This window comes from Colletotrichum phormii (genome assembly GCF_030913505.1).
Source record: "Colletotrichum phormii strain CBS 102054 chromosome Unknown BDP81scaffold_12, whole genome shotgun sequence".
NCBI classification, from domain to species: Eukaryota; Fungi; Ascomycota; class Sordariomycetes; order Glomerellales; family Glomerellaceae; genus Colletotrichum; species Colletotrichum phormii.
The window spans coordinates 1,294,835-1,310,379 of NW_026851454.1; the positions used below are offsets into that span (position 1 = coordinate 1,294,835).

Genomic DNA, 15,545 nt, shown 5'->3' on the forward strand with positions numbered 1-15,545 from the left:
GCAAGTCCTAGTGTCGGATTGGAAGCACAATTCGGCTGCGAGTAAGGGCAGAGCATAGGCCACCTCGAGCGAGTACAATTAGACCTCGACTACCCAACCAACCTCCGGTTGGAATCTCCCTTTTACTCCTTACGCAGAATCAATCAATACAGAGATATTGATACTTCGTCACCCCCAGGACCCTACGGTTCGAACCAACTTCCCTGTGAAAGGAATACCAACACCTAGCCTTCAGATACAACTACAGCTGTGCGAACCGAATCTGAGACGCAGACGCAGGCGTACGGCAATGACAGGACTCCATGTGGTTGACGTACGCGTCGATCATTATCGACAGCCGTACACACTCGGTATCCACTTAAAAAGACCTCGGATCTCCTGGCGATTCAGCAACGCGCCCTCAAAATTCAATATTGGCGGTTGGGAAGTCAAGATCCAGAACCCCGACGGGTCTCATTCAGTCATCCAGAACAAGTCCGGCAGTCACGAGAACAGCTCAACGTCAGCCGAATGGCCCGAAGACATTCCTATACAATCTCGGCAAACGTACTCAATAGAGGTGAGGGCCAAAGGCGAAAAAGAAAACGACTTCTCGCCATGGAGCGAACCCTTCGACTTTGAAACAGGACTTTTAGCCCGCAGCGACTGGAACAGCAACCTGATCTCGGCGCCGTGGGCGGAAGTTAGCAAGAGTGGTCCCCAACCGGAGGACTTATTCCGAAAGGTCTTTGAAGCGAAGGGCAAAGTCCGCTCTGCACGACTTTACGCTACGGCACAGGGTGTCTACGAAGCCGAGATCAATGGCCAGAGAGTGGGCGATTACTTCCTGGCCCCTGGTTGGACGGCGTACGACGGGAGACTGCAGTACCAGACTTACGACGTCACGTCACAGATTGCATCGAATGCGTCGAATTGCGTCGGCATCCGCGTGGCTGAAGGCTGGTTTAACGGTCGTATTGGTTTCGAAGGTGGTAAACGGAGCATTTGGGGTACGCGGACTGCGGCTCTTGCCCAGCTTGAAGTCACATACGAGGATGGTTCCATGGAGACCGTGGCTACTGATGGTAGCTGGGCGACTACTCAAGGGCCCATCAAGCTTGCAGAGATCTACGACGGCGAAAAGTACAATGCTACCGCGGATATACCGGGATGGTCGAGCAGTGGTACACCTTCCGGAACATGGAATACAGTACAGATACTCCCTCAGATCCCTGAATCGACGGACCTCATATGCGGCTACGGGGAACCAGTCAAGAGACTCGAATATGTGAAGCCTGTGGAGTTGATCACGACCCCTTCAGGCAAGACAATTCTAGACTTCGGCCAGAACCTCATCGGGTTCATTCGTCTCAACAATGTCAGAGGTCAGCGAGGTAGTAAAATCACTCTACTCCACGCGGAAGTCTTAGAAAAAGATGAACTAGGAACTAGACCTCTGCGAGACTGCAAAGCCGAGGACATTTACACTCTCAGAGGAGACGAGAACGGCGAAACATGGGAACCGCGATTCAGCTTCCACGGCTTCCGTTACGTCCAAGTCGAGGGTTGGCCTTCGACCGCGCCCATTCTCAATGACTCAATTGAGGCCTGCGTGTGCCACACAGACATGGAAGAGGTCGGTAACTTTTCGTGCTCCGACATCGATTTGAACAAGCTCTACAGCAACGTCCGGTGGTCGATGCGCGGCAACTTCCTGTCTGTGCCGACTGATTGCCCTCAGAGAGATGAAAGACTGGGGTGGACGGGAGATCTGGCGTTGTTTGCGCCGACTGCTACTTTCATCTACAACTGCTTCGGGATTCTGAAGAGTTGGCTGGCCGATGTTGCCCACGATCAAAAGGTTCTGGATGGCGTTCCGCCGATGGTGTCCCCGAACGTGCTCATCGGACAGAAGAACTGGAGCAAAATTGGCGCCAACGCGATCTGGCATGATGTGGTGATACTTGCACCGTGGGCACTTTACGAAGAGTCTGCCGATCTTGGTATCTTGAGAGACCAATATCAGTCCATGAAGACTTGGATTGACGTGATTCCCCGGAACAAGACCGGCTCTACCCATCTCTGGGACTTTGGTCTCTTCCAGCTTGGTGTAAGTTATAGGACAATTTGCAGAGATCGAATGTTTTCACTTACGTTTCAAGGACTGGCTGGACCCCAACGCCCCTCCCGACGAGCCCATGAAGGCAGTGACTGACCCGCCCCTGGTCGCCAACGCCTTTCTCGTCAGGTCCCTTGACCTAATCACCAAGATCGCCGCGCTCTTATCTCAACCCGAAGACGCTGAACGCTATCAGGAAGAAGCCGATGCTGCCCGCCAGGAGTTCCAAGACGAATACGTCAGCAGCAATGGGCGTCTCACGTCAGACTCACAGACCGCATATGCCCTAGCAATCTGCTTCGACCTCATTTCTGAGAAACAGGCAGTCAGAGCAGGTAGCCGACTCGCAGAGATTGTCCGCCGCAACGGCTTCAGGATCGGCACCGGCTTCGCGGGAACACCGTACATCTGCGAAGCTCTCACTCGTACTGGCCATAGCGATGTAGCCTACGCGATGCTCCTCAACCGTAAGTGTCCTTCGTGGCTGTACCCCGTCACAATGGGGGCGACGACGGTCTGGGAGCGCTGGGATAGCATGTTGCCCAACGGTACGATCAACCCAGGCGACATGACTTCTTTCAATCACTACGCCTTTGGAGCGGTTGCCAAGTTCCTCGTTGAAAGGCTTGCGGGCTTGCAGCGCTTGGAGCCTGGATGGAGGCGTTCGAAAGCGGAGCCGTGTTTGGGCGCTGAGTTTACGCATGCCTCTGCCGAGCATATCACGCCATATGGAAAGGTTTCTTGCGCATGGAAACTGGTTGATGGGGGAGAGGGGCGTCTGCGACTCAAGGTGGATGTGGCTGTGCCACCTCTCACAGAGATGGAAGTAGTTTTGCCGACCAAAGATGGCAAGAGGATGGAGGTGGTAGGATCAGGTGAATGGTCATTTGAAACTGAATTTGAGCGCAAGTACGAATGGCCGGTCAAAGAACTGTCTCTCTTTCCGCAGTAGCCTCACAAGTTCTTGGGCTGGCGGAGAAGAGTTTGTTTGGAAGTAGGGACTTTGGTAACTTAATTTCGACGACGCATCACTCCGAGTTTCTTTACTCACACGAAGATGGTGAGGAGGACGAAGTAAACATGAGTACAAGTACTAGTTTTAAGGACAACGATATGAATGATTGAGATCGAAGTTGTGCATTAAAGAGTGTCATAATGTCGATTTTAGCTCGCAAGCCATAGAGCATGTCCAGTATTCCATCGCATACCAAGCCTCTGCATCTACCATCCACACGGTGCTATGTCGATGACCATAATATCCTTTGCCAACTTCGCTTACCCCTCGACACGCTATCTTAGTATGTGTTGACGGCCTTGATCTTGATGGAGTCCTTGGCCAGCTGCTCGTAATCGGCCTCACGCTTCTCCTCATCTCGCTTGTAGGTTCCAGCAGACTTGATGATGATGTTGGCCTTGGCGGCGTCCGCGTAGCTGGGTTCACGCTTCTCCTCATCCCGCTTGTACGTATTGACGGCCTTGATCTGAATGGAGTCCTTCGCCAGCTGCTCGTAATCGGCCTCACGCTTTTCATCATCTCTTGTAGGTTCCAGCAGACTTGATGATGATGTTGGCCTTTGCAGCATCAGCATAGCTAGCCTCGCGCTTCTCCTCGTCTCGCTTGTAGGTTCCAGCAGACTTGATGATGATGTTGGCCTTGGCGGCGTCCGCGTAGCTGGGTTCACGCTTCTCCTCATCCCGCTTGTACGTATTGACGGCCTTGATCTGAATGGAGTCCTTCGCCAGCTGCTCGTAATCGGCCTCACGCTTTTCATCATCTCTCTTGTAGGTTCCAGCAGACTTGATGATGATGTTGGCCTTTGCAGCATCAGCATAGCTAGCCTCGCGCTTTTCTTCCTCGACACCCTTGTACGTGCTGACGGACTTGATGTAGATTGAGTCCTTGGCAAGATCAGCGTAGTCGGCGGCCGGGGCGGCAACGGGAGCGGCGACGGCGCCGATGGCCTGGAGGGCGAGGACGGTGATAATAGACAGCTGCATGATAGCGGTGGACTCAAAATTATTGCAAGAGATGAGAAGATAAACGGCTTGGAGAGAAGGTCAAGAAAGTGATCGATTTAGCTCAACTACCTTAAGGTAGGTAGGTTATATACTGCCCCTTTACCCTTGTCTTCCACGATGTAACGAGAGAAACATGTCCTCCTTGGGCCTCTCGTATGGCGAATCTCTCTAACCCATTGCACCTCATCGGATCCTGCAGCCCTTCTTTCAAAGGTTCCCTTCAGTTCTCTCCTACTCATCTGGCCAAACAGTCGGGTTCGTAAGTCCTAGAAGGGAAGGTGAATAGACACGGAGCATGATGGATAAGATATAACCTATCAAGGCAGTCCCTTCACGATTAGACATCTGCAACTAAGACGTATAACCTTTGGGTTTGACGGTTGCCTGGGAGCTCCCGAACCTTCTATCCGCGCATGTGGCCATACAAAGATGCAAGAGCCCAAGTAAGCGACAGGCCTTGGCCGGGAATCCGATCCCACGGTGGCGGGGTTGCGCTTCCAATTGTTTTGCACTCTCGGACTTCCACGACTTGGTGTGCCCTGTCCTCTAGATGTGCATCTCATTCCGCCGCTCTGAATGGACGGGCTTGGCTGCGAAGCTTATGTTGACGTGGTCCACAATATGGTGACCTGGGATTTTTGAAGCGGCTCCCATGCGGAAACTAGGCCTGAATAAGAAGCTCACAAGTTAAAGGATCGCACTATGCAGAAGCAGGCTGGAGAGAGTGTTATCGGCCCATACAAGGCGTAATGGGGCAGGCCGATTGCCACATAGACATGCCGACGATTGTGCCGGAGGTGGGTGGCAGAGTATTATCGTACGTGATGGTGCATGGAAGCTAAGTTGGGGCTGTTGTTTCCCGTTCTCTCTATCCCATTCTCGTTCTCACCAACACCATCCGCAGGTAATCTTTCCATTCCCCGAACTGTCTGGTGGTATCACTCGCAGAGATGTGGTGGAAGTTCAAACCATCGTACGAAAGTTTGCCGCAGTCAGAGAGCATAGCAAGCGGGACATCGGCCTCCACGTCATGGCTTTCACATCGTTGGCCACGATCTACGGTTTGGCTTGGTTTAACGAACTTAATCACACTTGCTGTCCTGTTTTATAATCTCAGCCCACGTCAGTCTCAAATAGTCTTTCTCCAACAATGCACTGAGAGCCTATCGACGATATGTGAGTACGGAGTCTGTCTTTCGCCCGTGAAAGCTGTGACTGACTGAATAATGACTGCAGCGCCTGCATTTGAGGTGGTCAAGTACAAAGCACCGGAACATTACAACGCTGAGTTCAGGCAGACAAACAAATGGCGCGGTCCTCCCGGGACGCATTCGAACGATGTCGATATTGCATGGCACGAGATTGAACTTGGGGCTGGTGGCATCCGGGTCACTGATGAGGAACTAAAGTTGCTCAACATGACCGACTCGCCGGAAATGCCATTCCACAAAGTTCCCGATGAGCATGGAGGCGGCTACTTGGCGATGCTTGAAGTCTTCCATTTGCTTCACTGCTTGGTAGGCCCATCACCTACCTTCAATGGATCACTGTTTAGTATTGACACTTAGGCGTTCTAAGAACTCTTTGAGGATGGGTCTCTTCTACAATTATGAGCACTACAAGTTCTTGGACGAGGGTGTCCCTGATGAAAATATCTACAGTCATTTTGGTGAGTCTGATGTTCTTGAAAAGTCTGGACCAAGAGAACCGAATCTGACAACACAGACCACTGCATCGACATGCTGAGGATGAACCTGCAATGCCAGGGAGATGTCACGCCGGCCTTGTTCGTGGATCCCCTCGATAACCCTAAGCGACGAGATGCTTTGCCCAACTGGTCATCTATGCACACTTGCAGAGACTTTGATGCCATTCTAGATTGGAACAAGCATGGACCAAGATCGGTGCGGTGGCGCGATGCCGGGTCCAACCCATCTTGGGACCCTAATGTTGAGGGTGCCGAGCCGCCCTTCCCGCCAGAAGGGAAGAAGGAAGAGCATCATCACTCATAGCCGGTCGGAAAAGCGGGATAATGCCAGTTATGAATAATTACATTGAGAGTATTCTCGGGAGCCGAACACCATGATCAACCAATTCCCCCTAAGTATGGCCCTCTAGCACAGTTGTGGGAATTGTGAACATCCGCTGTATGGTATAGTTTATATCTGCCATCGGACGACCCTCAATCGCAAAGCTGATCTTGCCCCCGGGCCTTTTCGAAAGTAGTTGGAATGTGCCGACATCTCCGACACCAGCCAGTGCATCGGTGTAGTGACGTCCGAAGGCTTCTAAATCGTTGATCTCCACAATCAAATGCTGGAAGAGGCTCTTGTCGGATCCCATAAGCTTGAGATCCCAGAACGTAGCCTGGATCGTATCAATGTTGAAATCAACCCAGACATATCGCGGCTTCAAGCCACCGGTGAAGGCTCTGGCATACAGACCGAGGTTGCGCGATTCTCGACAAGTCTGCTGTCGCAAAAACGACGCCGTTAATTACGGGCAGCAATTAACGCCATATATATCCTACGACATCTGCAAAATTGCTGGCACAGAAATTGGCGAATGGCAGTGGATCAAGGCAGACTCGAGTGGTTGACGGCGGTATTTTGCGGGCTCATCACAGGTTCGAATGACTAGGGTCCGCGGCTCTTTCGCAAGATGCCATATTTGAATGCGTAGCTCGAACGGGAGCTCCGAGAATAAGTGAAAGGATGCCATTACTGAAGTTTTGATATCAACGCGGGTTCAAGCGCAGCTTTGGAAAGAATCTCATTCAAGGCAAGTAAGCTGAAATTGGAAATGTAGATTGATAAATCGCCTGCTCGTTATCTGGCACCGGGCAGGATGGCGCCGGCAATCTGAGGTCTGTGATTGTCGTGCTTGCGCAGACTCTATTGCGAGTCAACATTTTCAAGTTTTACTCTCGAGGAAATCGTGCATCACGTCATTGCTTGCCTTACCGGGCATCGTGCATGTGAGACATCTCAACAATCCCTATGAGGCTAGACATCATGTGATGAACTTGCGAACGTCCAATCCCGAAAGACCAACTCTTGTTGGATAATTGAGGGCAAAGTGCCTTATCCCAGTTAGTTAAGGCAAAGAAGACAAAATAGGATTGGAGATGATGATGATACGCTCTCGATTAAAACATGTGAGCCATACCAAGGCTGAGATATTGGGCGAAGTCATTTGTGTTCATTCATGTATGATGTTGATGAAGTAGAGTCAAGATCCAACTTTGCAACGTACTTGGGTCAACTCTGTTTCCAGAGTGCGTGACGTCATTGCTGGATATCACAACTGCACTCACTAAAACTGCGAGTGAGGTTCTGTTACTTGTGTGCCTGGAGTCGTCGTCCATGATCGCGAACGAGGTCAGCAACCTTCTAGACAAATTCGCCAAAGATCGGCCGGAACCAAAAATCACGCGCGAACCTTGGGTTAGTCGCGGCACACCAAGGGACATCGCACGGAACTTAAGTAATTACCGCGCACGCGATGCGCACATGTCGGCCGAATGATGCCACGGAGCAGGCCGAGTGAAAGGCGTGGACTCCCCCGCACTGTTGCATGCCAAGCTTCCCGTTGCCCGAGGTCGTCCAGATTGGCAGTGCGATCAGCGGAAGCAAGATCTCATCTCCGCAGCAATTGTGCCGCTCCATGAGTTGAACCTTGACTATTCCAGGAGGTGCGCAAGGCTTCACTATAGAGGAGTTAAAGTTATTGGTGGGATTGGCGTGGAGACATCGCGGCATTGGTGCCCTGCTTGCCGTGATCGCTTCTTTCGGCTCAGTCTCCGCCGAGATGCGACGATGCGACTTTGACAGTTTGTTAGAAGGGGCAAGGTAGATTAAAGACTCAATTCTCATGGCAATAAATCAGGCTCATAAGCCCAGGTGTGAAGACAGCTCCAGTCTTTCCGATCACGTTCTAGTCTTTTGAGGTTGTTCAGCATTTATTAGCGATATCCCCTGTCATTCCAGTCAGAACCTACCAAAGCTCCAAAATGAGAGTTAACCAAACTTTAACAATAGTCGCCGCGGCATTGACGGCCGTCTCCGCTGTTCCGTTCAGTTCACTTGGCGCGCTTCAGACGCGCGATGACAAGCCGCCATACTTTCTCTTGACCGGCGATTCCACCGTTGCCATCGGCGGAGGCTGGGGAAATGGCTTCCTCTCGTTTGTTGAGTCGCCGGCCGACGGAAAGAACTACGGCAAGAGCGGAGCGACGACCGTGTCTTTCCGGGCTCAGGGTATCTGGGACACCGTGATTGGCGAAGTTGAAGCGAACAAAGATGCGTTTAGCCCGATTGTCACGATTCAGTTTGGCCACAACGACCAAAAGGCTGCGGCGAACATCTCTGCCGACCAGTTCCAAGCAAATTTGGAAAAGTTGGCTAACGAAGTCACTGCTGCTGGCGGAACCCCCGTGAGTAAACACTTGATGGAAGTATAAGGAAATCCATCAGTACAGCATACTGACGTCCAACGCAGATTTTGATCACGTCACTTACACGCCGCACCTTCAGCGGCGGCAAGGTTATCCAGAACTTGGAAAATGAGCGCCTCAGAGCCATCGCTGCCGCGGAAGCCGTGGGTGCGACGTACCTTGACCTCAACACCGCCAGCACCAACTACATCAACGCCATCGGAAACGAGAACGGGCACAAGTACGACCTTGCTTCGGGCGACTCCACGCACCTGAACACCGCTGGAGAAGTCGTCTTTGGTCGCCTTGTTGCAGACCTTCTTCTCGAGAAGCGGACTGATCTTGCCGTTTATATTAGAGAGAACAAGGCTCTTAGCGACAAAATCAAGGCTGGAGAGTTTGCGACGGGCGATGAGACTGATTAAGTCTTGCGAGCGTCTATCTCCATCAGGGACAGGGCATTTGAGTATTGGTGAACAAAGCCCAGCATATGGTCGAGCACGTGTATATACATGGGGAAAAGTGGTAAATCTAGCTAGTATATACAAGTCAAGGTTGATATCAATTTCGGGAGATACTGTTTCAAGTAACAATCCTAAACCGTGTAAAGGTGTATCGAAGACAGCACTCTAGAGATAGAAACCATGTAAAGGCTACAGCGGAACAGGTAGTTGGTGAGTTTGCCGCCAGCCCTCGCCAAGTCGAACGGTCAGGTATCCAAGCCCAGCACAGATGAACTGTATTCCAGCTGACATTGTTGAAACCCAGCCGACACCGATAGCTTCTATCAGAGGAAGACACACCGCAGTTGCGAGGCCAGCGAATATGTATCGCATGAGGTAGTGACTGTCTGCAAGAATTTGAGCATCAATATCATGCGCGGGATCACAGAAAGCGGGTATTTCAACTTACCTGAAGCTTCTCCATTTTGATGTTGCATGACATCCAGAATGTAAGCATTCAAGCTCGGAAACGCAGCCAACTGCGCGATACCCTGCAGGAACATGCAGATAATAGGCAGAGAGATACCGCCGAACCTTTTGTCTAGCGTCCAGCCATACAGAACCATCGATCCTGGCAACATCAAGCCAAGGAAGACCAGACTGCTTCGGAGTCTGTCCTCAGACAAGCGGATACCGCGCTTCCGGATCCATGAGCTAACGGTGTAATCAGCCCATCGCCCACCAATCTGGCAGCCTACTACATATCCCAATCCAGGTGCAATGTAGAGCAGCCCTGATTGCAGTGGCGTAGTGAGGTGGAATCTGGGGTTTAGCACGTATCTGATTGGGGTGAGTAAAGAGTACATGTTCCAAACCAGAGACGAGGAAGCGAGGTACTGTTTAACTGATTAGTATCTTGATAACATTATGAATTATCAGTACGACATGAAAGGAGCAGGGAATCTTACGATGAGAAGCATGTTCCTATTGCCGTAGATCTTGACGACTCTGATTGTGTCGGATTGGAAGTCCAATTCGGCCGCGAGTAGGGGCAGAGCATGGGCCACCTCGAGGGGGTACACTTAGACCTCGACTACCCACCCAACCTCCGGTTGGAATCTCCCTTCTACTCCTTACGCAGAATCAATCAATACAGAGATATTGATACTTCGTCACCCCCAGGACCCTACGGTTCGAACCAAATTCCCTGTGAAAGGAATACCAACAGATTGGGTTTTCCCATTGCCAAAGCTTGACGCATTTTTGGACTGGTCCAAGCCCTGCCCTCGCCCTCGCGAGACCGGTGAAGTGTCTCAGGGAGGCAGAAGAAGACAAGAACTAGTGCGATGGCGGCAAGTGAAGCTTGGATCCAGAAGATGACACGCCATGAAGTGAAGGTCACGACTATTACCCCGAGAAGCGGTCCGAAAGCTGGACCAATGGTAGTGCCGCTCAAGAACTAGCCCAAAGATGTGGCTCGCTCGGTCTGCAGCCGGGAAAGGTAGATGTAAGCTTAAGTAGTTACGCGATCAAAGGCATGGTCGTTGTGAATAATTTTACGGGATGGTAGATGTCAGAAATGCAACTAGATCCAAGAATGAGAAATGATGTTCCCTGAAATGCCGTGAAAGCCCTGAAAAGGAAGAACAGCTCTAGTTGAGGCGCCAAAGCCGTTCCAATTGTGAAAACAAGAAATAATGTGAGGCTGTAGAGATAGGCCTATGACTCAGTCAGAAGTGCCCAGTCCTGTCTAGTAATCTTGGAATATAACATACGGAGCGACGGCCGAAAATGTCGGCCCAAGGTCCCCAAATGAACGACGAAAGGCCCATGAACGCAAGGTAGACTGCATTGCTGATGCTAACGACATTCGCTGTGGTGTTGTATGTTGCGACGATCTCTGGAACTGCGGCTAACACGCTGGTCGTTGAAACTTGAGCGAGAAAGCCACAGAATGCAGCAATGGCGGTGATCGTGCGCTTCTGCAAGGGCCTGAAGCGAGAGTACACCGGAACTTGAACGCGACCTTGGCCCTCGAGGGGGGCCTCCGGATTAATTGACGCCATGGTTGTCCACGATAAATATGCTGTAGCTGTGTAAAAGCAACAATTTGAGACTTATGAACGCAAGAGACCATCCCTTCATTACGACTGTGACTTTTTGCAACAGGAAACTTTCCGGCTCAATTGTAGGGCAAGCCGATGTCGGGCGGTCCATTGGGAACTCAATACAGGCTACGGTAGCTTAGTCCCTGAAGCCAATTCGGAGACTGCTGGGCGACTGAGTAAAGGACCCTACTAATAGGGAAATTGCTGCGATGAGTCAGGCTCGATAACATGGACCGGCCCTCATCGGTGGCTGCCGGCTACCGGATTTACGGCACATCGGTCAAAGCCATTCCTCCCGGCCGATGAACGCGCTCTATAGTGGAGACTTACCTCCGTCCACCGTGTTGTTTACCTGCCTTTCATAGTACGGCAATTGCTTGCTCTTACTTCTTGTTAACGAAATCAAAGTCAAACCAACCTGCGTATGTTTAAAAGCATCGAGCAAAAGGGAGAGGCCAGGACCGACCGACGTTGCCGAAGAGGATTGAGAATCCCCAGTAATTCGGCAAGCAACATGTGTAGAACGTTTAGCAATTGAGCACCAACAGGGTGAAGAAATTCTTGATTCATCACCATCCATGTCTACACTCAGATTATTCCAGAATCCGCCTCCGACCGAATGCAAAACGTCCAAACAGCCGAGCACATCGCAGGTTTGCGACTAAAACACCGCGTCTGAGCGCTCCAGAAGCAACAGTCCCCGGACTTCCGCCAAGATCCGGGAGCCAACAGCCAGCACATGACCAGAAAGAAGGTGACTTTGAGCCACCCTGGCTCTTCCACAAATGAATACGCAAGAGCGATTTTTGTTGTATGGTATCATTGGTAATTACATGATGCAAATTCCTCGGTTGCATTCCTGTGTAGTGGTTAGCCGTAGGCTTAGACTCTGAATACCTAGTTGACAGTTGACAAACCCCTTTGTCGCGAGCGACGCAGATCTTCACATTGATCAGTTAGCCACAAAAGATCGAGAACCCATACTACACCTAGAAGACGACCTACGCAGTTTTCGGCCCGGTCATGTCTGCAGCATACTTGGCCTTCTTGAGGATAAACGGCGCGCTTTGTCAGGAGAGCAGGGCTTGCGGCAGTCGCAGCGGCAGCAAAAAGGACGAGAGAAAAAAAGAACTTCATCTTGGCGATGCGGCTTAGCAGGGCCGTTGAATTACTGGGTGAGTAGTCGTAAAGTCAAGATCGAAGGGCAAGAAAAAGCAGTGTGCAGAAATAGGCTGCTTTTAACATCTCATCACAGAGCTGTGGTCTCAACTTTTTGCACAGACTTTGCATGCGTTTTCAAGCAATTGAAACCTGGACCGCAACGCATTGTTCTACGCTCTGACGAAACATCACGTTGTCGGCTATCAGCCGAACGCTATTCATCGCGAGTCCATGCACATACAACTCTTTGATGGAAATCGTCTTCTGCATGTTTTGAGGATCTGAATAAGTCCCGCAGCACATGGCCAGGCGCACAGTCAGCGACTTTATTGCTCCAGTCAGCGGGAATTGTACCTCTAACCATTCTGTACAGGATCGTTGAGTTGCTTATGTCAATGACGTCAAGACTTGGTGGTGTAAGGTACTTTACCAGGACATCAGACTGGGTGACTACTTTATGGGCATTTCATTATTGGCCTCCTTCAGGCCTTTGGCGGTAGGTGGCATTTAGCAATAGTTTCGATGACTTTGTGTCGAGGGACCTGTAGACATAATTCCACGGTGATACAAGGGGCCTTTTTTGTTCACATCTTCTGGTAAAATGATGGCATGATCTCGGGCTTGCCTCATTCTTGGCAAAGCTAGAGACCATGGTAGGTTGATGGAAGAGCAACATTGGCTGAGATGAAGGCCATATCATTGAGAGTATTCTCCGCACATTATGTCATATTCACCCGTCTATACAAGATCTTTAGGGCTCTTCTGCTGCTCGTCGTCTACAAAGATAGACACCTGCATCGTCTTTGTTATTCCTTCGCTTCCGCTACCGTGGTCCGGGATAATGCTTTCCTCTGAACCCATCTTGGAGCGAAATCCTGAGCGAATAGCAGCTGTGTTTCGAGGCTGCCCAAACATCTCGAAGTTTCCTTCTGCGGTGTGCGCTCCTCTAGATTTGCTTGCATTCTTGTTCCGCATGTACCCGTCGTTGTTGTACTTTGACGAGTTGTACTGTTCAGCTGACGACCCAGCAAGTATGGCTTTGAATAGAGGCTTGAGGCATGGTATCGAGGCTGCAATAATCGCAGTGCATATTTCGACAGTCGTCCTAGGAAACGCAGATGTTAGGAAGCGGACACTCAAAGTACAAAGTCACCAAGATAGTCGAGGACTCACCAAATGGTTATATCAGTGCTGTTAAACAGGAAGTCACCGTGTTTTCCGTAACCCGATAGGAATGATATCTTGATAACTGCCGCTATAGTCGCACTTAAAAGTAGTTGTCAGCGTTCCTTACTTTCACAGCTCGTGCAGAAGACTTACAAAATTCCGAGAGACAGCACTCCGATGACGGCAGATTTGACTTTCCAGTTTAGTTGCACCTTCCACATTATTGGTACTGGCAAGAGAGCGAAAAGAAGATCGGTCAAAACAGATACGCCTTACAGCTGTTAGCTTACAGAGAGACATACTCTTCGGGAAGAGGGACATCGTGTAACTCACTCGAGTTGAAGAAGGCAGCGAATTTGAGATCTGTTTGTGGGATACACTTTCCTCCTTCAATAGAGAAATCCCACGTGAATGCTAACGGCTGACATTGGAAGAAGACGGTCACTAAAGTGATATCAGCACGAGATCGCTTTCGACCGCTCATCCCGGAGCTTTGGGCGTAGATCAACCCACAGAAGTTTCCAATTGCTGAAAACACCGTGAAGACGATTATTCCCCAAATGACATGCCGGTATCTTCCAGATGGTGTGATTCTCAACAGAAACATGCCCACACTAACTTTGGCCAAACACAGCGCAATTAGGCACAAAGGCTGCGTGACGAAATTCAGATGAAGGCCTTTGACGATGTTGCTCTTCGGTTCGATGTATTGGATATGTCGACCTGCGCCGTAGTTGACCTCGGGAATGATGACCATCATTTCTGCAAAGATAGTGACCTTGACGAAAACGTTGTTTTAGCTTCAGCCTTCCTGCAATCCGGCCCGTACCTTCACCGACAATACATGAGAAGAGATCTTACCGTAGCTGCGATCATGAAGTAGTCATCGAGGCCGACAAGCCGGACGAGTCTCGCCCTGACCCAAATTCTCAAGATGACAACGGCCACGGAAAGGCCAACCAGAGTCCCGCATACTATCAGGATCTCGCTGCCTCTGTTAATGTCGGATGGAAAGGGGACTGAGTCGCCCATGACGGGCTGGGCTGCATGGACAACCTGAAAAGCAATGATGCGAGAGACTGCAGTCCAAACTCCTCGGTGATCAAGAATTGTCTTTATTCCCATCCCCAGTGAAAGAGGGCCCGCAAGGATTCGGCCACGCTATCGCTTTGTGGCTCATGGCTGACGTTGCCCTCTCCCTCATCCTTCCGAATCATCTCTTTCAGGTTGAAGGCCTATACATTACTCCGTACTAAGTAGGAACATGACGATAAATGCCCACTCTCGGCGATTGACTCAGCTCAGTATCTTGCGAAGAATTTGGCACCATATTTCAGGGGTACTAGTAGATCAATCAAAGTTATGGAGTACGGAGTATCTCTCGTCGAAGTTGGTCAAAGTTTCCAACACGGTTAATTTTGATGCCCCGCTTGATGAACATCACGAACATGTTGGCAAGCGGGCCATCCTTCAGTGGGTCCACCATATCCAACAACCCTGCATGCTAGCGTACTTTATGAGTCTGTCTTTGGAGTCGGAAAGCTTGGATCAGCAATACCGGATCTACGCTCTTGATAAACGCGTTGCTCACGATCGGATCCGGTGAGGTGTTACATCATTAGATGATCAGACTGCATCTGTATAGTTACGTGCCAAGATCCCAGTGCAGCAGTTGGTGCCGCCGGCTCACGGACCGTCGAACTGGGTCAGGGGTGAGCCATCTGCAACGAACAATCACCATGATTTTTGACGGGAACATCCACATCTCGTGCGAGCTACCTCTTTGCGACAGCCAACCGACCTGCTTATGATCTTGGCCAGGCCTTCACAGTGGCACGTATCGACTAGACCTTGTCACCTGTGCTGTGCATGATTGAAACTTTGGTCAGGCTGAGATTGCCTCTTCTGTGATGCTTGCAGTACGTTTGCACAATGCACTTCTGTAGCTCGAAATAAAGCCTGCTTGTCTGCAACGCAAGGGTTGAACCCACGAAAGATTTGAATGGTCAATGCGTCCCATCGTATTCATGTTGGCATGACTTGTATTTTTAATTAGTCCCACACTAAGAGGCATACAATTGGCGGGATGATGTGGCAGCAAGAGGCAATTCACC

The 15,545-nt window shown here is 50.5% G+C and overlaps 6 protein-coding genes across 6 annotated transcripts; 3 read left to right on the forward strand and 3 right to left on the reverse strand.

Moving 5' to 3' along the window:
- Positions 1–159: 159 nt before the first annotated feature.
- Positions 160–3,335, forward strand: BDP81DRAFT_376658 (bacterial alpha-L-rhamnosidase-domain-containing protein). The gene is made up of 2 exons (XM_060586752.1): positions 160–2,089; positions 2,142–3,335. The coding sequence occupies exons 1-2, from the start codon at positions 290–292 to the stop codon at positions 3,048–3,050; spliced, it is 2,709 nt and encodes a 902-aa protein (XP_060444443.1). The 5' UTR covers positions 160–289; the 3' UTR covers positions 3,051–3,335.
- Positions 3,336–3,393: 58 nt separating this feature from the next.
- BDP81DRAFT_395381 (uncharacterized protein) lies at positions 3,394–4,356 on the reverse strand (the record flags this gene model as incomplete). Its single annotated transcript, XM_060588063.1, has 3 exons — positions 3,394–3,670; positions 3,735–4,143; positions 4,221–4,356. 3 exons carry the CDS (start codon positions 4,354–4,356, stop codon positions 3,394–3,396), a joined length of 822 nt encoding a protein of 273 aa, XP_060444444.1.
- A 987-nt stretch (positions 4,357–5,343) lies between these two features.
- Positions 5,344–6,129, forward strand: BDP81DRAFT_450680 (uncharacterized protein; the record flags this gene model as incomplete). The annotated part of the gene is made up of 3 exons (XM_060592555.1): positions 5,344–5,634; positions 5,696–5,786; positions 5,843–6,129. The coding sequence occupies 3 exons, from the start codon at positions 5,344–5,346 to the stop codon at positions 6,127–6,129; spliced, it is 669 nt and encodes a 222-aa protein (XP_060444445.1).
- A 2,000-nt stretch (positions 6,130–8,129) lies between these two features.
- On the forward strand, positions 8,130–8,977 carry BDP81DRAFT_321607 (GDSL-like Lipase/Acylhydrolase; the record flags this gene model as incomplete). The annotated part of the gene is made up of 2 exons (XM_060584631.1): positions 8,130–8,552; positions 8,618–8,977. 2 exons carry the CDS (start codon positions 8,130–8,132, stop codon positions 8,975–8,977), a joined length of 783 nt encoding a protein of 260 aa, XP_060444446.1.
- On the reverse strand, positions 8,825–11,061 carry BDP81DRAFT_490996 (putative MFS transporter; the record flags this gene model as incomplete). The annotated part of the gene is made up of 6 exons (XM_060595299.1): positions 8,825–9,402; positions 9,465–9,891; positions 9,964–10,001; positions 10,253–10,454; positions 10,556–10,714; positions 10,771–11,061. 6 exons carry the CDS (start codon positions 11,059–11,061, stop codon positions 9,206–9,208), a joined length of 1,314 nt encoding a protein of 437 aa, XP_060444447.1. The 3' UTR covers positions 8,825–9,205.
- Positions 11,062–13,002: 1,941 nt separating this feature from the next.
- BDP81DRAFT_322348 (uncharacterized protein) lies at positions 13,003–14,463 on the reverse strand (the record flags this gene model as incomplete). Its single annotated transcript, XM_060584690.1, has 6 exons — positions 13,003–13,369; positions 13,438–13,530; positions 13,585–13,702; positions 13,765–13,875; positions 13,945–14,209; positions 14,293–14,463. 6 exons carry the CDS (start codon positions 14,461–14,463, stop codon positions 13,003–13,005), a joined length of 1,125 nt encoding a protein of 374 aa, XP_060444448.1.
- Between the last annotated feature and the right edge of the window lie 1,082 nt (positions 14,464–15,545).